Below are 21,089 nucleotides of genomic sequence, written 5' to 3'. Positions count from 1 at the left end.
TAAAATAAAGTGAACATATAGGTACAACAGAAATAAAAACATCATAATTCTATTAAAGGTTAAACGATTAAAATATAAATAAACCAACGTAAAAATAAATGTTGGTATTGAAACTGTTATATAAAGATAAAACCCTTCCTATATCATAAATGAAACAATATAAAAGTAGGTAAATAATAAAGACTAAAAGACCATTTAAAGTGGGGGGTTGCTAATAAAAAGCTCATCTAAAAGAGATTTAAAAATGTCCACTGAGCCTCTCTGATATTTCCTGGTGTTCCACAGTTTGGGAGCGTAGTGGATAAAAGCCTCACCCATTTTATTTTGGGGAATTTAGGGATATTTAAAAAGCCGAGGAGGACCTCAGGGCTTGTCCTGGCACATAAAACGAGACTCTTAAAATATAACTACAGCTCTCAGGACACCAGGAGGAGGAAACCGCTAGCTTTGCTCTCCGTTGTTCAAAACTATGCAGAATGGCTAATGAACTTTAACATGTTAAGCCCTGAGCCCTCGAAAACGACATTTCCAGAACAACTTACCATAACTACACTTCAGAAGGGGACAATTAATAATCTTTTTTCCCAAAGTAATGATAAACCCGTGAGTTGGATGTAGAAAAGTCAGAATCAATATAGATGTTTTTATTTTTAAAGAAAATTCAGATTGAACATTGTAAAAAACTGTAAATTGTAGTGTCCGTCCAAAAATTCTTTTTTACTTACAGTGAAAACTACCCTTGGATGATGGTAAGGTAGACTAAAAGCTTTAGGAATCCAAATTACAATAATTACCCTGTATCAAGATTGATGCAAAACAAGTGACATTTGACCTTTTTAGAAAGGTTTAGCAACAAAAAAAAATCCACCTCTGAGGTGATTTGGGTGGAAATGGCTGTGTTTACCGTTTCTCTGGAGCCCATTGGTCGATTTTGGTGATTGAGATCTCTTTTTGACCGTTAGAGCCAATAGAATCGAAGGAGGATTTCCACATACACACACAGATCTCTCGCTCCGATATCTGGAAACGGAAAAGCAGGTGTATTGCTTATGGATTATCAGAAATCATTTCAAAGGGACACAGACACATTGGATTAACCTTCAGCAACGTTTTTATCGTTTTAAATGCAATTGAAGACCACTTTTGACCACAAAACGCCAAAGGTAAGCCATTTTGCCGTTTTTAGCTACCCAACGCCACATGTTTTGAAGTCTGTTCTTGTTAATATCTTCGCTAGTTCTTATCATAGAGTGATGATGTATGTACCTATCGATTCCGTGTCATCTCACGATACTAGTAGATATGTTGGATGTGCAGTTAAGATAAGTAATAAGGGTGTTATGAGTGAGTTTCAGTGGAGTAATGCGTTTTTTTCCCCGCTCGTGGCTAATTCATATGCTCAGCGCTAGCTTGTAGGTTTATAAAAAATAAATTAAAAAAAAGTTACATGGATATAAAACATTCATGGTGATGGATTGTGAGTTTACTTGATGTCCTGAACGTTTTTTCCCACACTCTTCCCAGCTGTACGTTTTCTCTCTAGTATGAATACGCTGATGTTTTTTGAGAGCACTTGATTGAGCGAAAGTTTTCTCACAGTCTTCACAGCAGTATGGTTTTTCTCCAGTGTGAATACGGTGATGTGATTTGAGATTACCTGATTGAGCGAAAGTTTTCCCACAGTCTTCACAGCTGTACGGCTTCTCTCCAGTGTGAATACGTTGATGTATTTTGAGAGCACCTGATTCACTGAATGTTGTCCCACACTCTTCACAGCTGTACGGTTTTTCTCCAGTGTGAATACGTTGATGTTTTGTTAGATTACCTGATGTAGTGAAACTTGTCCCACACTCTTCACAGCTGTACGGCTTCTCTCCAGTGTGAATACGTTGATGTGATATGAGAGCACCCGATTCCCTGAATGTTGTCCCACAGTCTTCACAGCTGTATGGTTTTTCTCCAGTGTGAATACGGTGATGTGAATTGAGAGCACCTGATGTAGTGAAACTTGTCCCACAGTCTTCACAGCTGTACGGCTTCTCTCCAGTGTGAATATGGTGATGTGATTTGAGAGAACCTGATGTAGTGAAACTTGTCCCACAGTCTTCACAGCTGTACGGCTTCTCTCCAGTGTGAATACGTTGATGTGATTTGAGAGCACTTGATTCCCTGAATGTTGTCCCACACTCTTCACACCAGTACGGTTTTTCTCCAGTGTGAATACGTTGATGTATTTTGAGATTACCTGATGTAGTGAAAGTTGTCCCACACTCTTCACACCAGTACGGTTTTTCTCCAGTGTGAATACGTTGATGTATTTTGAGATTACCTGATGTAGTGAAAGTTGTCCCACAGTATTCACAGCTGTACGGTTTTTCTCCAGTGTGAATACGTTGATGTATTTTGAGAGTACCTGATGCAGAGAATGTTTTCCCACACTCTTCACAGCTGTACGGCTTCTCTCCAGTGTGAATACGTTGATGTTTTTTGAGATTACCTGATTTAGTGAAACTTGTCCCACAGTATTCACAGCTGTACGGTTTTTCCCCAGTGTGAATACGTTGATGTTTTTTGAGATTACCTGATGTAGTGAAACTTGTCCCACACTCTACACAGCTGTACGGTTTTTCTCCAGTATGAATAAGCAGGTGGCGCTTTAAATTTCCAGATATTGTAAATGATTTGTCACATTGCTGACAGCTGTGACGTCTCTCTCTTCCTTTCGGTTTCTAGAACAGACGGACAAAGAAAGAGAGAAAGTAAAACTAAAAAGCATAAATACATATACAGTTAACACAATAAAAACTCACTTAATACAAACATTGAGTTAACGGAATACTACTTTTACTAACTCTTGTGTTTATATTAGATACAGTAACAGCAACATTCTAACCACAGTAAATACAAAAGGTCAGGAATTCGAGTCACATAACTTGACTCAAATATTTTTGGACTTGACACTTGCTTGACTAACATTGATAAAATCCTCGACTTGACTTTGACTTGGTATTCATGACTTGAGGCTCGACTTAGGCTTGAGACAGATGACTCGAAAGGACTTTACTTTCTAAAAGAAAATATTTGCATTGTACGAAGCCCCTAAAAGGGCAATGACATTTTTTTCACAGGGGAAAGTTACCAGTGCGCCAAGTAGGAAGTGGAGTGCATAGGAGACAGCTGTTTCATTGCAGACTGTTATGTTTATTTGGGGAAATTGCAGTGCATACATTATTTGAGATATATTTCGAAGTCGGACTTCATTTTAGGGACATTTTTGCCAGGGGTGTAGAGCCATTTGTTTAATCACCGGATCGGCAAAAACAGGAGTGTGTGTGAACGAGCCTGCCCTGATCTATAAATTCATGTCAATGACTCTCACAGTATATCTGCTGCCCACAGCTGTTTTATAGAAGGAAAACCTCCTTCACTTCATGAAATCTCTGCAGCACCAGGAGGCAGTAATGTGTAACTCAGCAGAATCTGAGAAGAACAGCACCAGCTGCAAAGAACTGTGCCTGTCGGAGCCAAAATGCTTGTTTTTGCCTTACTTATTATTTGTATTATTATCTTGTATTTCTATTTGCATCGCGTTTCATTCTTATTGTTTATCACTTCCGGCAATGGTCACGTGGGTGTGGTTTATTGGTATTTCGTCACCTGTTGGATGCCGGTTGGGAGGATATGATGTAGGAAGAGGGTGAATTTGCTCCGATACTTTCTGTTGACCGTCAGGTCTGGAGTTGTATATTGTTTGTTTTCGTTTTATTAAACATCATGGACTACAAATGACCACGGACTCTTACATGGAACGCGTCACAGCAAAGAGCATTTGTTAGCCTCTCAGCAGCTAACTCATAGGGAGTTATTGCCGCTACAATTAGTCAACAGAAAATGGATCACCGCATCGAAGACGCGACTGAATGGACCGGATCCTAAGCAGACGAAGCCAGGACGTTCGGGATCACGGAGTTGGAACACTGAGACAGTTTCCCCCTTGGCGAAGTAGAAAGGAAAAGCCACAATTCACCGTGGCTGCAGGCGGAAACTGATTGACTGGAGCACATCACAGCCAGTTGAGGCGGAAGGCACAATTCGGTTTATTCTGTGTATTTTTTATTTTGGAACACAGTTTGGAAGTGCCACCGTTAGTCCATTGGGGACTGTTATTTGGCCTGTTTTGTGCATGCTGGTTATGCCGATATCGGCGAAGGTTTGGATTTCCGGAATTGTTTGTAACGTGCACAGCTGTGATCACTGATCAGGCACCACGTCTGTGACAATATCGACATTTGTGAATACTGTTGTGTGCATATTGGAACATGCAAAATGAGTGATAACAACGAAAATGAGGATGAGTGAACAGTGTGTTAAATATTGGAAACGGCAATAGCAAATTGACTTTTCATGGCTCAAGATCCAGAGTAGGCCTATCAAGAACTGCATCTGCTTACAGGGTATATGTAGGAATCCTGAAGTCAAATTTAATACCTTTTAAGACCTTTTTTAAGACCCTTTCCATACATTTTAAGACCTCATCGCAACTTCGAGTTCTAACCGGTTACATTGGCGACACAATTTACCTCATATTTACTATATTGATTGTAAGATAGCACAACTAAACAGAGTGCAGACAAACTACTGAAGCCTCCTCTCCACATGAACTTCAACCTCTCTGTGAAGGTCAGGTTTAATGCAGCATGCTGCTTTGTTGCTTCTGTACTCTGTGCTCTTTCATTCCAGTAAAACTCCTCAGAAACCACTATTTGACCAATAAACAAAACAATTGACAAAACTTTGAACTATGAAATATAATAAACTTTGGTGAGCTTCAGCGGGGTAATGCCATATAGGAGCTCCCTCACAAATACCCAGGGGTTAAATTGGGCTGGGGCTGTCGGGGCTAAGCCGGCACAGAGGATGATGCTCTGATGTCATCACCCTCACACATTTGTCATATGTTTACAAAAAACAATATATATGTTAAGACTTTTCTCGTTCTTAATATAGACCTATATTTAGGGTCGATATGTGTTGACCTTACTTTAAATAGCAGATCTCTGTGACCGGATATAGTTTGGCTTAGACCCCGGCCCCACGAGGGGCCTCATACAGTAAAACGCAAACGCAAAAAAGTCTTCCGTTCACACACACATTCGATTCATTAACGTGTCGTTCACACTAGACCGCTGGAAATCTGGAAACGCTGGAAATGCTGTAGTACATATGCCAGGCCTGTAAGTGGCGCTGCTGCCACCACAAAATACACCAAAAGCAGCGAAGAAGACCCCGGAGCATGGTTGTCCTTCTGTTTATTTCCGCGGTGGACGGCGTGTTCTCCTGCTGTATATCTCTCAGGTAGTCCACCAGCAGATAAACCCCCCCCCCCCCCAGAGCGGAGCAAGGCAACGAAACTTAAAATAAGAAGCAGCATTGTATGGCACACTATGCATGGGGCCGCCTTGAGGGGGTTTCCCGACATGTTGTTTCAGTAAATTAAAGGGTGTTACATGTTGTCGTTGCTGTGGACCTTCTTAATACCTTGGAAAATGCCGTTTAATACTTTTTAATACCCTTAATTTTCGCTAAATTGATTTATCAACTTTTAATACTTTTTAAGACCCCGCGGACACCCTGGCTTATATAAAAGCTCAGGCGGAAGTGGCCGCACTGATGGTTTTACAAAATCTACTTCAAAAGAAACATGCTTTGGAAAACCAGGAACATGCTTTGGAAAAACAGGAACATGAGCTGAGGAGAAGAAGAGAACAACTGGACCTAGAAGGAGACATCGCCGCCACCATGGCCAAAATGAAGGTTCTTCCTGCATCGAAGAAATCCAGTGTTCCGAGTAGCTGCACTACAGGATCTGATGGCAAGCAGTCATATTTTGTAAATGAACTTAAGGAAAAGAAAACCCTTCATATCAGCCCAGATCCTTTTGTACCCCAGCCACAAGTTATATATTAGTGCTGGAGCGACGCGTCGACGACGTTGACGCGTCGACTTCAAAATATCGTCGACGACATATTTCCGCGTCGACGCGTCGCTACACACACGTGGGTGTGTAAACAAAGCAACAAGCAGTTGCAATCGCACTTCAAACACAATGGAGACTGAAACGGCTACCACCTCCTCACAGGATTGCGCACGAAGCCCTCAAACGAAAACATCTCGCCCTAGGTCTTCAAAAGCATGGGAATATTTTAAAGTTAGTCCAAAACGCAAAGATATTGTCAATTTGCAGTCTTTGCCAAATGGAGTTGGCATATCACACAAGCACAACGGCTATGTTGGAACATTTAAAGCGGCAGCTAGCTGTGGTGGCTACCATTAGCAGCTAGCATTTGCTCTCCGATTTTTACATAAAAATGGAATTATGGATTATAAATTCAATCATTTTTTTTATACATAGACGTTAAAAACCTATGGATTAACCGATTCAGCCGCGTTTTTTCTCATTTTAATGCCATTGAACACGTCTTTTGATCAGATTGACAGCTACGGTGGTGAGACGATCTCCCTAAAGCTCTGTAAAGGTACGTGTTGTGATGACTGTATTTGCTTCCCCTGTCGCGAGTCCGGATCACTCAGTGATGATACTATATACCTACATAATCTGTGGAGTCTCAGCTTTAATCGGATATCTTGTATGTGCAGCTACGATGAGTAATAAGGGTACTTTATCTTGAGTTCTGTGCCAATGTCCGTTAGCATTTTTCGCTCATGGGTCATTTAGATGCTTCTTATGAGACTTGTGTTTTGTTTTGGTAAACATGGTTTGTATCGGCAGTTAGCTGAGATTATTACCGTTAATCTGGTATAACTCATTAATATTTGTTAAATATTAAGATCCCTGAGACACAGTATTGTGAAAAAAAAATTGTTTTTACATTACATTTATTTTACATTACGTTTTTTATGAATTGAACAACAGACAAATAATCGTTAGATTAGTCGACTAATCGATCAAATAATCGCCCGATTAATCGTTTTCGAAATAATCGTTTCCCCCCAGCACTATTATATATACATCTGCACCAATCATTCCAGAGCACAGTGTTGCTAATCTAAAAACATCAACAATAACAACCTAGGACAGAGCTGACACTGAAATCACCACATTTACCATAACACTCGAGTCACAACCTCATCCAGTAGAAAGAAAATGTGCAAACCATGAAAGCTGAATAAATGAAATACGACATAGAAACAAAGGAAACTAAGATGTACAGAAAAGAACCAGCCTCTTTGCATACAAGTGGCCTTACTGGGGCCGGTGAAGAGGACTGCAAACTCTCAGAGTTAGTGATGGGTGCTAGCAGGACATCTGTAATGAAAGTGGATATGCTGTGGGAAACATCAATTTAAGATGCACTATCCTGAAGGTGGCAGAGACATCCAGAGACTTTCCATGGGAAATCAGCGGTTCCGGGATCCAGTCTTAAAATCTGCCAAACTATTGGAAGGACCAATCACATTAGATTGGAAAAGGACAAGGAAAAAAGGACTTGTACTTGGGATTCAGATGAAGACAAAGATTGGCTTTCTGAACGGACCCCTCAGCCAAGTACGCCTTTTTCATGAGGCAGAGAAACTTCTGCCATGTCTAAATCATTTTCCATTTTTCACCTCGCTCCTTGTCCCCTGCATACAGTGACTATTTTTGCCCCTGCACTCACAATACTACACACAGCATACTTGATTGCTTGTATACTGATAGATGTAAAACATGATGATCTGCATATCATTAGAATATACAGTGTTGTATTGTAATTGGTTTTGAATAATTATTATATAATAATTAGGGGCCGGAATGTAGGAGCCAAAATGCTTGTTTTTGCCTTACTTATTATTTGTATTATTATTTTGTATTTCTGTTTGCAACGCGTTTCATTCTTATTGTTTATCACTTCTGACAATGGTCACGTGAGTGTGGTTTATTGGTATTTAGTCACATGTTGGATGCCGGTTGGGAGGATATGATGTAGGAAGAGGGTGAATTTGCTCTGATACTTTCTGTTGACCATCAGGTCTGGAGTTGTATATTGTTTGTTTTCGTTTTATTAAACACCATGGACTACAAATGACTACGGACTCTTACATGGAACGCGTCACTGCAAAGAGCATTTTTTAGCCTCTCAGCAGCTAACTCATATGGAGTTATTGCCGCTACAGTGCCTTTTACTGTTTACTTCACTGTGTTTACCTTCATTAGAACAGATAAAGAGCGACTACAGGCTGCTACGTTTTAACAACACACACATCGAACTGCCTGATTATTAGTGCGAATGCTGTTTACAGCATTCCACTATAGTACTTCAAAACTTTATTCTTCCCCTTATTATTTCAGCCAATACTTTGGCTCTCCATAACTTCAGCTTATTTTCAGCTACAGAAACCATTCAAATATTAAACTATTCAGCCTGTTCAGGAATCGATGGGAAACCTTCAACTTTTTCAAAATATTTCATACTTTTTGAAATATACAGCTTTTTAAACTCTTTTTTTTTTACATTGAAGTCAATGGGAAGAGCCTTCAAATCAGCCAATACTTTAGCTCTCCATAACTTCAGCTTACTTTCAGCTACAGAAACCATTCAAATATTAAACTATTCAGCCTTTTCAGCAATTAATAAGAAACCTTCAACTTTTTCAAAAATATTTCATACTTTTTGAAATATTCAGCTTTTTAAACTATTTTTTTAACATTAAAGTCAATGGGAGATTTCAAATGACCACAAGACCTTCAGCTATTCAAACTTGACTTTTACTTTTGATATCTTTTAAACATTCTGAGATATTGAATTTAGTTTGGAGCTTGGAAGAGAGGCATTTTTCAGAATTTTACATTAGAGTGGATGGAGTAGCTCGTTAACTCTAGAGTGCTTTGATCTCAAAACAGAGTGCGGGACAGCTCAAAATTCTCCCCCAAAAATGTTTTAAACTTGCCATACTTCCCAAACCCTACACTCCTCAGACATATTTTTTCATGGAAAACGTAGGAAAACCTCTCCTAGGTTGGAAAATAAAAAAAAGTAAGAAAAAAATATTAGACAAAATGCCTCTTCAGGGTATGAAGTGACAAAAAGTCCAGCAAGCTCCCAATTGATTCCCTTGTTAAATTGTTCTGGATCTTTCTTCAGAGCAGGGAGAAGTACACTTTAGACAAACTGCTCCCATCTCCACATTGTACACACAAAACCCGAAAAAAAATACATATATCAGTTCATTGGGGTTCCCTGATGCTCACGGTCTGCTAATTTTTTGATAAGAGCCATAGTTTTTTTTAACAGGTGGCAAAATTGTCAGATATAATCCTCAATGCATTCTTATGGGACTCAGTGCTGCAGTTGCCTTTTTACTTTCTTTTTTCATCTTAATACAAATTCATTCACTACTACGTACATCTGATATTTAACTCCTTCAGCCTATTTTCAGCTGCAGAAACCATTCAACTATTACATTATTCAGCTATTTCAGGACACCAAGGCTATACATGTTGTTGTTTATACCTTTTTTTAAACATTTTCTTTTAAATATTAAGCTTTTTCTGCATTTTTGTAGCTAAAAGCAGCTACCATTCAGCTAATAACACATTCAGCTTTTTCTGCATTTTCAGCTAAAATTCAGCCATAAATGTTCACAGTTTACAGCATTCTCTGCAGGAAATGCATTTTCTAGTTCCCCATATTACCCGTTTAATGATTTCAGAGCCCCACTCTCCATTGTTGCTAATGTTGAAAATAAAACTCTAGTTTTCATAACCACTGTCTTTGAACTGATTTAAAATGTAGATACTAGATACTATTATTAGTATAATCAGTTGATCCATCTGAATAATAAATGAGGGACTGTTAACCTACAAGATTTGTACCATATACTTCCATTATAACCACATTTTTGTATCCCCTCCCCCCTTTAAATTAAAGTGAAAAAAAGATTTTGCACTAATTGTCCTCTGCATTTGACCCTAAATGTTAGTGGTGCCATGGCATCCCGGGGACCGACTCTAATTCTGAGGTGCCTTGGTCAAGAGCAATGAAAGGAGTATCTGAACATCCGTAACATGCATGTTGTTTTAGGAGTATAATAATTATCTTTATGCTGGTTGGTCTCCCACCCTCGGCGGGTTATCAGCACAAATTATGTCCCCATATGATAAAATCCACCATCCCTCCTGATTTTTTTTTACAACTTGAGTACTGGGTGTAATCTGTATCCCTTTTGCTCTGTATTGAGTGAAGGTTTTGCATACCGTGTCTGAGGGGGTATCAGCTGGCCTCCCAGAATGTTGTTGTAATGTAAATCTGCTTTGATGTCCTCCTATAAAGAGAGCCTGTTTCACTCTGAACAGTATGTGCTCTTTTGGAGGAGACTTCATACTTGCAAGTATAAAAGATCCTTATTGCTTTTAATACGAATATTGTGTTGCTGTACGTTTGTTACCTTACTGATTATTCTCTCTAGACAACAGCTGTTTAGAAAGCTGCTACGACAGTGATGATAAGAACCATTTTTAACAAAACAAAACACAAGACTAACGCTGAGCCTCTAAATTAGCCCCGAGCGAAAAAATGCTAACCCCGTTAGCAAAAAACTCACGGTATAAAACCCTTATTACTTATCGTAAATGCAAATCCAACCCATCGATTAGCATCATGAGATTACACAGATTCGATAGGTATTGGCATCATCACTCCATGATCAAAACTCGCGACATGAGAAACAAAAAACAAACATCACAACACGTGGCATTAGGTAGCCAACACGCCAATATCTCTTACCTTTCTTGTTGTCTGATCAAACGTTGTCTTCAATGGCCAGTGATGTACCTGAACGCGTTCAATGAACGATCGCTCATGAACGCGTTCATATTTTGGGCGAACGTGAACTGAACGTACTGTATTTCCGCTAGATGAACGTAATTGAGAACGCGTTCATTCTCAGCACTGTATAACGGCGTTCAAAAGTGTGTTCATTCTCAGCACTGTATTATAAAAAATTAAAAATTAAAGAAATCTAGACCGCAAAAAAATTAAACAAGCGAGTGCCTGTTTTTCCTGGCCAAGGTTAGGGTCCTTGAACACAACACGAGCCTAACGTGTCATCACGTGGTATATGTCTCGACTGACAGGGGTGCAGTTCTGACGGAGAGCACCAGAACGCCACTCCAGCACTTCAGAAATTGCAGTACCGATAAGTCCATACACATGCCGCAGTTTCTGCGTGTCTGTGTCTTTAGTTGAAAGCCCAGTGGCGATCTGCTCATCTGTCATACTGATCAGACAGTCAATAACTGTGTTGTTATCATTAGCATCTGGTTAGCTAGCTATGCTAACGAATATAAGAAGCTTTTGTCTACAACCAGTGAGGTAAAGGCACATCTTTATATGATCATTATAGTTATCAAAAAATAAGAGAATAAAGTAAACAGGTATAAAATACTATATGACAGTTATTAATAAAGAAGAATACAGTTTGAAAGGAGAGTGATTTGTCAAATATCCATAAATTAAAGAAAATCTGTTTACAGTTGTGTTTGGGTGTTGAGAGATGTGTCCATAGATCTCCTAATGTTGCTCTCAAAGTGCACCAGATTGATGCTTTTAACTTCAACATTTAAAAAAAAATCTTCCCAGGGGAGCATGCCCTCCGGACCCCCCTAGAGGAGGTTAGGTCCCCCTCCACTTAAATCATGTTCACATGGATAGGAAACTAAATACATTTGCACACATCTTGTGTCCATATCTTTCTGTTTTATATACTAATAAAGGACTGGCGTAGCCAGTTGAGCAGCACTTGAAACGATTGGCTCTTTGAAACCTGATGTTCTTATATGATTCTGTTTTCCTCAAGGTTTGTGTCTTCCTGGTCGAATGTACTTATTGTAAGTCGCTTTGGATAAAAGCGTCAGCTAAATGCAATGTAATGTAATAATGTAATGTTTTGGTGGTCACGCCACACCGTGCACGTGCATGCATACGCGAGTCATGGTGAGATATCTGGATTAAGAGGTTGCTTTTTTCTTTGCACAGAATGAAATGAATGGCTGTGATTTTAGTTTTTTTAAGCAGAGGTCAATAACTTGTACGGCCCTCTGAGGATATTGTAAACATTGAAATGGCCCCTTAACATCGTACAGGAGACAAATAATAGCTCGCAGCAACTTATTGAAAAAATAACTATGAAACTATAAATTAGTTCATTTTTGAAACCATGAACTTTAGTTCAACATTTTGAATTATGAACTATGAACTGAACTAGTTCATTTTAAGATGTGTGAACTGTGAACTGAACTAGTTCATGTAGAAAGTGAACTTTCCCAACACTGTCAATGGCATTAAAACGCTGCTCAAGGTTAATCCATAGGTTAATCCAATGTGTCTGCTTTGGGCAAACTGTGTGCGCATAGCTATGACTTATCAATGGTAATGTGTGTGTGTGTATGTGGAATTCCCCTTTGATTCTATTGCCTCTAAAGGTGCAAAAGAGATGTCAATCAAAATTGACCAATGGGTTCAAGAGAAACGTCAAATATGCCCATTTCCAGTTTATTTGATAAACCTCTCTACAAAAGGTCAAATGTCACTTGTTTTGCCTCAATCTTGATACAGGGCTTCTTATATGTTGTACTTTGGATTCCTAAAGCTTATAGTCTCCGATCCCATCATCCAAGGGTGGTTTTCACTATGAATAATGTTTTTATTTTTGACGGACACAATAATTTACATTTTTTTACTATGTTCAATCTGAATTTTCTTTAAAATAAAAATCAATATTGATCTGACTTTTCTACATCCACTCACAGGTTTATCATTACTTTGAGAAAAAAAAGATGATTAATTTTCACTGGTGGCCGGCTCCATCGCTGAACCGTGTTCACGAGCTGCAACTCAGCCACCCCGATGCACCGGCAATAGTACTCGGGGACATGAAGCAATGTCGCCTGGAGACTGTGTTACCTTGGTTCCAACAGTATGTTTGTTGGAGTAATATTCGGGTTCAATTTTGTTATTCGGATATTCGTTTGCGATTGAATTTATTAAAATCTCCAATATCAACGTAAGAGCTTGTGCCTCTTCGGGGGGTGCCAACACTTAACCTGTTAAGCCCTGAGCCTGTTTTTCAGGTTTCAGGCTCAAAAATGACATTCCCAGAACAAATTACCATATCTTACCTTCTAAAAAGGGTTAAATTAATAATATTTTTCTTAAAGTAATAATAAACCTGTGAGTTGGATGAAGAAAAGTCAGAATCAATATAGATGTTTTTTTATTTGAAAGAAAATTCAGAATGAATATGGTAAAAAACTGTAAATTATAGTGTCCGTCCAAATAATATGTTGTACTTATAGTGAAAACTAACCTTGGATGATGGGTTAGTAGACTGAAAGCTTTAGGAATCCAAAGTAAAACATATAATAAGTACCCTGTATCAAGATTGATGCAAAACAAGTGATATTTGACCTTTTTAGACAGATTTAGCAAAAAAACCTCTTCTGGGGCCATTTGGGTGGATTTTCCTTATCTCTGGCCCCCCTTCTTCGATTTTGACATGTGACATCTCTTTCTGAACATTAGACCCAATAGAATCGAAGAGAAATTGTCCCGCACCACACTCATAAAAAAAAAAAAAAAGGTTGCATCTTTGCTCATTCAAGCTTGCTACAGAGCGTAGGAATGGGCCTGCTCTGATATTTTAAAACGGAATTTCAGTTGTATTGCTTATAGATAATCAGAACATTTCAAAGGGGACACAGCCGCATTGGATATTAACCTATGGATTAACCCTGAGCAGCATTTTTTATCGTTTTTAATGCCATTGAAGACCAGTTTTGACCAGACAAAACCAAGGAAGCCATGTTAGCATTGTAGGCTACCTAGCGCCACATGTTTTGATGTACGTTTTGTTGATAATGTCGCGAGTTTGTATCTTTCAGTGTTGAGGTGGGCACTGTTAGATTCTGTGTCTTTACGATCATAACCGATGCGTTTGATGTGCAGCTAGGATAAGTAATAAGGGGAGCTAGGAGTGATTTTCGGTGCAGTAATAGGTTAGCATTTTTCTCTTGGGGCTAATTCAGAGGCTCACTGTTAGCATTGTGTGGTTTTTTTTGGGGAAAAAAAATGAAAAAGATCAGTTAAACGAGTTTTTCCCGTTATATGAATATAAAATATTCATAGTTTATTAATATTAAGGGTTCCTTAGACGTTGTGTCCTGCAACTGACACGTTTTCGGGCTTAAGAGGTAAAGGTGGGGTAGGTAATTTTGAGAAGAAACCAGCTCCAGTGCGCTAGAATTTGAAAATACACAGCCGGAAAAAAATCTGCCACTTCCTTACAGAGCCCCTCCTCCAACACACACGGACGTGCACAATGACCAATGAGGGCACCCATATAAGTTTCTGCACAGATGGAAGGCTGACGGGAAGGTAGGCCATCCAGTTATTTTAGCTGGGCCGGCTAAAATGATTGGTCGTGCTTTTTACAATTACTACGGCTTCCACAGATGTGTTTTTTTATGGATTTTTTGTCAAAGCACTTAAGATATGCATTGCTACCAGGATGTTAAGAGCATTCCATGGAATATAACAAAAAGTGTATCTCGAGCCGGTTTCTCAAACTTACCTACCCCACCTTTAACCATAAACCTTTATCGTTTATTTTCTCCGTCTTCATCTTTTCTCTATTAATCTCCGTCACGTTGTTTCCATAGCAACAACAATAACTTCCTGTCAACAGCGGCTAACTCTACCTAAAAAATAGGAAGCCAAGCCAAATTACACTTAAGACATATACAAACTGCAACGAAAGTAACACCACAATGCAATATCCTTTTCAATTTCAAAGAACACAAATTGGGTTGTATACCATCAACAAATAACTATAAAAACAACAATATCGTAGAATAACAAAATTATTGACGTGAATAAACCGAAATACACGTGTTGAAGCGGTTCGATGCTGATTACTACGCCCCCAAACCCCCCCCCCTGGGGCCGAATATCCGCTGCCGATTACTACCGAATATCCGGAGCCCGAAAAATGGTATTCGGGACAGCCCTATATCACACCAGAAAAGACAATATCCTGGACAAATGCTTTGTAAGGAGCATGTGTGACTAAATGTAGACCACCAATACTGAACTCTGATCATAATGTTGTGAATATGATACCAGTGGATAAGACCAAAACTGAAGAGATGAAAAAAGTACGTAAGATGCTGTTGCTACTCTGGTTCACATCATCACTAAACATTTAGATAAACGTCACATCCTATGCAAGAGCCCTCTTCCTAGACTTCTCAGCAGCATTCAACACAATACAAGCAGACATCTTGGTGTCAATAAGTGCCTAAGAGAAGTAAATCCAAACGTGACTTTACTTGTATGCTGCTTCCTCATCAGTAGAGAGCAACTTGTGAAGGTTACCAAAACCCTGTAATTTGCCATCACAACCAATGTAGGGGCCGGCCAGGGCTGCGTGAGTTCAGCTGTGCTCTTTACTAGCTTCTTTTTAGCTTCTTTTGATGACTTTACTGAATTGCTGTCTTGGATGTGTCAAAGATTAGCAACACAATTGATTTCACTGCATTATTATTTTGTACGTAGTGTTAGATACTACCTCTGGACCCCTTCGTGGCAAAATGTACACGCCCATAATAACTTCTATTAAATCATACATCAATATTTCGTTCTACTTTTTGTTTCATGAATCACATAAACAACTTCTAACGTACTCAAAACTACCACACGGTCAATAATTTTCAGGATTTTAACCCTTTATTTGTTTCATTATTGTCATTATTTAATTTCTCTCAAAAATGCCTCACTGACTTCCATTCAGACCACATTTTTTATCTCACTGCCATTGCAGTATAAAACCATGCATTTGTAATGTCAGCATTTCATTTAGAAGAAAAGTAGTGATATTTGATATTTCTACTCTATTCCAACGGATGGTGGGCCGGACCCTCGGTGCCTCTTTTAGATATTGTGGGCTGCGAGTGGAGCCTCGCAGATTTTCAGGTTGATATGTGAAGCTCATTAGCTAGCCAACATGTATCTAGCAAATGTTTAGCAAAATATTAGAAGTGAGGCTACTAGACTAACGTTAGGTATACTGTAATAGCCTCACTTTTAATAGTTTGCAAAACATTAGCTAGCACTAGTGTTTTGCAGTTGCTCGCAGTTTATTGGGATTTTATGCTAGAAAGACGGCATTGTTTTGATATAATAAATTAAGCATTATTGTTAGTTAAGCATATCAGCCTGCAGCCCCACTTCTTGTCTCTCTCTAACTAATTGCAGAAGGCTACACTAAAGAAAAGGGCCCCAGAGAGGAAACCAGTTGTAAGATGTTGATGTTGATGTTGTATGATACCGTGATGTATTGTGCAGGTCCCTCCATTAAGGAGGCTGGTGTTAAATTACAGGCTGTTTATAACATTATTCAGAATCACTGAGCTTAAGCTTCTTTAAAATGTTGAGAAAACCAAGGTAATGCTTTTTTAAAAAGCAAAAAAGACTCCAGAGACTGCTTTGAATATTGTTACTATGCAAGGACAAGTACTTGAAGTGGTTTGCCTGTTATAAATGCCTAGGTATCTGGCTTGATGATTGTCTTACTTTTAAACTTCAGGTCATGAATCTGCTTAAAAAGCTGAGGGTTAGGCGAGGTTTCTTTTTCAGAACCAAGTCCTGATTCTCGCTTGAGGCCAGGAAAAGGCTAGTCACTGTGACCTTTTTACCTGTGCTGGACTATGGTGATTTGTTGTATATGAATGCACCTGCCCATTACCTGAACAAGTTCGATGCCGTCCATCACAGCGCTCTGAGATTTGTCACAAATTGTAAAGCACTTACACATCACTGTACCCTGTATGCCATCACTTACTGTTCGGAGACTCAGGTCACTGGTACATGTTTATCTATAAAGCCATGTTGGGTAAACTCCCAACTTATATATGCTCTTTGATCTCACAGAGAGTGGCAAGTAGCTATTGCCTGAGATCCCAGGATGTGTTTTTATTACATGTGCCAAGTGCTAGGACTGTTTTAGGTACTAAGGATTGTATGTGTGCTGCTCCTCTAGCTTGGAACACTATGCAATTTGTTTTTAAACTGAGCATTTTGGTTCCCTGCATCATTTTATGTAATTATGTTGTATGATGTCCTTTTTGTTTTCTGTTGTTTTGTTTTGAAAAAGAGATCGTTGATCTCAATGGGATTCACCTGGTTAAATAAAGGCTACAAACAAACAATTGAATGGTTTAGGCACAAAATACATTTCTGACCTCCTAAACTCTGAACCATCCAGATCTCTCAGGTCTTCTGGTCGGCTTTCTGTCCCCAGAGTCAGAACTCAACCTGGTGAAGTTCAGTTATTATGTTCCAAACATCTGGACAAACTCCCAGAAACCTGCAGGTCCGCTCCAACTCGGACTACTTTTAAATCCAGGCTGAAGACTTTTCTTTTTTGCCGCTGCTTTTAATTGAACTATTCATATCTTACACTGCACTGTAACTTTTATTCATGTATTTTATCTTTTAATGTTTATTATATTATCTTTGCTTTTTAATGACGTTTTCTTTAATGTCATTCATTTTGTAAAGCACTTTGAAAGGTGCTGTATAAATGAACTTGCCTTGCCTTACTCTCTACACCAGGGATCACCAACTACATTTGTCCAAGGCCAAAATGTATCCAATAGACACAATCGCGGCGCCAGTGATTTTTATATAGTCCACAATGCTACAATGCTAGTGGAGCACCGCTCAGGTACTGCAGACCTTTAATTTATTATCTGAAACGATGTAATAACTTGTAAAAACTTGTTCCAGTCACTTGCCCCATGCATTCAGCAGCAGCAGGCCATTCACTTTGATTTGATCCCGGTATGAAAATGTCACAATTTCGACAATAAAGAAATGCTACATAAACGTTATCTTGCACATTTTTATCCAACCATCTCCGTTTCTAACTTTCAATATATTTTAAGAGAGATCTCTCTCTCTCACTAGGCGTGCGGGGGCGGGGCCTCACAGACACGCTGCACCTCTCTCTCGCTCACAGACATGCTGCAGCGCTGTGCACACAGTTCTCTGCCGGTAATGAATATTACATTTTGTGAGGAAACTTTTCCACCAATAATTCCAATAAGTATTCCAAAATGTATTCACTTCAGGTTTATGAAAGTAAATGTAATCAGATTACTCGTTTTTGAAATGTAACGCCAGCTGAATACAGTTAGCCTACTTGATTTTTATATTCTGCGTAACGTCACCCCCCGTCGTGCGGAGTCCGGATGAGAATGTCTGGCGGGCCGGATGTGGCCCGCGGGCCGCCAGTTGGTGGTCACTGCTCTACACTGATGATTGTCGTACCAACACACCACATCAATCCATAATTAAGTACTCTGATGATACTGCAATAACATCTCTGCTAAGTACACAGACGACGCTGATCTGCAGCAACAAGGCTGTAAATCAGGTGGTTGAGTGGACTGAATAACAATGCTCTTCAGATAAACACCAAGAAAACCTGAGGAAATAGTTTTTGGCTCACCATCTGACTCCCATAAGTCCTCATTGTCATCCATACAGATCAAATCAAGCAGGGAGTTTTCATACAAATACTTGGCTGTAATGATTGACCACCTGCTGTCATGGAAAGAGCATATTGAATATCTGTGCAAAAGGACAAAACAAAGAATGTATTTCTCTCTGCCGCCTTAGGTCTTTTGGACGAGCAGAGAAATTCTTCAGTTGTTCTTTTCATCTGTGATCGTGTCTGTTCTGCAGTACTGCAAGGCCTACCTGGTACGAGTGGTTGACAACGGCTTTAAAATATAGACTGCTCCACCTGTTATAAATCTGCTCACAGACTGTTGGTCGCCCTGTCAGAGACTTCCTGCCTCTCAGACCATAATAACCTGAGAGGCTGTCCAACAACATCATCTGGGACCCAAAGCATGCTCTGAACAGAGAATATGAACTGCTGCCATCTAATGGAGATTCAATGAAGTCAGACTGAAGCATCCTTTGTGCTCCAGTCAGTCCTCTCAGTAAACACAGAGCTGAATCCAGATCAAAAGCACGCTGAAGGCTCTTTGAGCAGGTTTTCTCTCACTGATCCTGCTGTGATGTTAAATATTTGTTTTTCATGTATTGTGTCTTGATATGTGTCTGTTGATGTTACACATGGAGCTGCTGTGATGCAAGTCACATTTCAGACTTGATCATTAAAGTATTATCGTATACAACAACGATCCTAAGCTATATCTAACACCATACAGTACATTCATATTGTAGTTTCTAAACAGGTTGTGATCTTCATTTGGGGATAACAGTGATAAAGTGCACACGGACCTGAGCTCCAGGGGTCTCTTTGTGTCTCCTCCATGCTGCTCTCAGTGCTCCTTCTCCGGCTGTGTCTCTGAAATAATCAACACAACTACAGCTGACACAAAACAAGATAACTCAATACAACCGACAGACACAACTAACAAATCTACAGCTACTTCGTAGGTTCATAGCAGAGGTGAGAAGTACATTTAACTCAAGAACTGAACTTACGTACTATTTAGAGGTACTTTTTCTTTACTTGAGTATTTCTATGTAATGCTACGTTGTACATTTAGAACAATTCAGAGGTAAATGGTGTACTCTTACTTACTCCACTACATGTGTTTAATACCGTTAGTTACTTTACCGATCTGGATTAATGATGTGAAACACAATCAAGTGTTAAATCAGACTTTAGTTCCACCTGGAGTAAATTCACAAGCTACCCTGCAGCTTTTAAAGTCATTCGAACTAACACAAACACACACACTGAAGGATGTTACCTCTCTTCCTCTTCGTTCCTCAGTCTTTCTTCTCCTTGATAAACACTGCCGTTAACCACACTAATTCTCCCTTTAATGCCTTTACTTATGTTTACCGATCAGCCACGTTGTATAAAAAGCTACGAACAAAGAACGGGAGGCAACAAAAAACACGGTTTAACGGATAAAAGCACGGATAATGAACTCTTGTTTGTGTTTAAAAGCCTCTTGAACACATTACATTGGTTATAAAATCTGCATCAACGTCTGTTAACAAGGTGCAGCTTCTGAAGACCGGAAGCTAGAAACGGACTGCCGCAATGCATCATGGGATTAGAGATTTTCTTTAAACATAATTTCACTGCCCCCTTGTGGCGAGAAAATAGAAAAACTAACGGTATTAAAATAAATAATAATTACATTAATAATAATAATAATAATAATAATAATAATAATAATAATAATAATAATAATAAGAATATAAATACTTAATAAAGTATATCAAAAAATACTTAAAGTATATCAAAAAATCTAAAATGGGACTGGTATGACGGATTTTAAACATTGGGGGAAAATGTTTTGTTTGTGATAATACAAATTTTTTATTATATATGTTTTATAATGATTGATCATTAAAGTGTTCTCAAAGCTGGTAAAGGTGCAGCTAGTTTGAATGACTTTGTATACTGCAGGGTAGCTTGTGAATTTACTCCAGGTGGAACTAAAGTCTGATTTAACACTTGATTATATTTCACATCATTCATCCACATCTCTAAAGTAACTAAAGGTATTAAATACATGGAGTGGAGTAAAAGTACACCATTTAACTCTGAACTGTAGTGGAGTAGAAGTACAAAGTAGCAAAAGTAAAGTACAAGTATTACAAAATTGTACTTAAGTACAGTACTTGAGTAAATGTACTATACTTTACACCTCTGTCAAAGATACATTTAAAATGATCATAAAATCACTCAAATAGGATGTAATTGCGTTTTTGGTTTAGTTATATTTACTAACGTTTACTAAATGATGTCTTGTCAGAAAGTGTTTCCAATCACCCACAGAAATGTGAATTTGCTGAATTTTGCTGAAATGTGAATTTTTGCTGAATTTGAAATTCATTGGCCTACTTACATCCAAACAGTCTGTGTACCTTCCTCTCATATTCTGTTTGTAAACTAGTGAACAGAAAAGGAACTGCAAAGGGTTTTTGAGTTTTTAGTTTTGAGTTTTTACCTTAAGTATTTTTTGATATACTTTA

General features: G+C 38.8%; 1 protein-coding gene across 1 annotated transcript; it reads right to left on the bottom strand.

The window, feature by feature from the left end:
* Positions 1-958: 958 nt before the first annotated feature.
* On the bottom strand, positions 959-16,824 carry LOC139432878 (zinc finger protein 420-like). Its single transcript, XM_071202205.1, has 3 exons — positions 16,801-16,824; positions 1,448-2,729; positions 959-1,020 (listed from the first exon to the last, which is right to left on the bottom strand). The coding sequence occupies exons 1-3, from the start codon at positions 16,822-16,824 to the stop codon at positions 959-961; spliced, it is 1,368 nt and encodes a 455-aa protein (XP_071058306.1).
* Positions 16,825-21,089: the final 4,265 nt, after the last annotated feature.

The sequence above is a fragment of the Pseudochaenichthys georgianus genome, unplaced genomic scaffold (genome assembly GCF_902827115.2).
Source record: "Pseudochaenichthys georgianus unplaced genomic scaffold, fPseGeo1.2 scaffold_167_arrow_ctg1, whole genome shotgun sequence".
NCBI classification, from domain to species: Eukaryota; Metazoa; Chordata; class Actinopteri; order Perciformes; family Channichthyidae; genus Pseudochaenichthys; species Pseudochaenichthys georgianus.
Note: the sequence above shows the minus strand (reverse complement) of the source record. Positions and strands in the feature narration are given on the sequence as shown.

Coding starts and splice junctions, on each gene's coding strand:
- LOC139432878 (XM_071202205.1), bottom strand. CDS start 16,824: ATGGACGGCATCGAACTTGTTCAG. Junction 2,730..16,800: donor ACGGCATCGAACTTGTTCAG/GTAATGGGCAGG, acceptor CGTCTGTTCTAG/AAACCGAAAGGAAGAGAGAG. Junction 1,021..1,447: donor CATGAATGTTTTATATCCAT/GTAACTTTTTTT, acceptor TTCCGTTTCCAG/ATATCGGAGCGAGAGATCTG.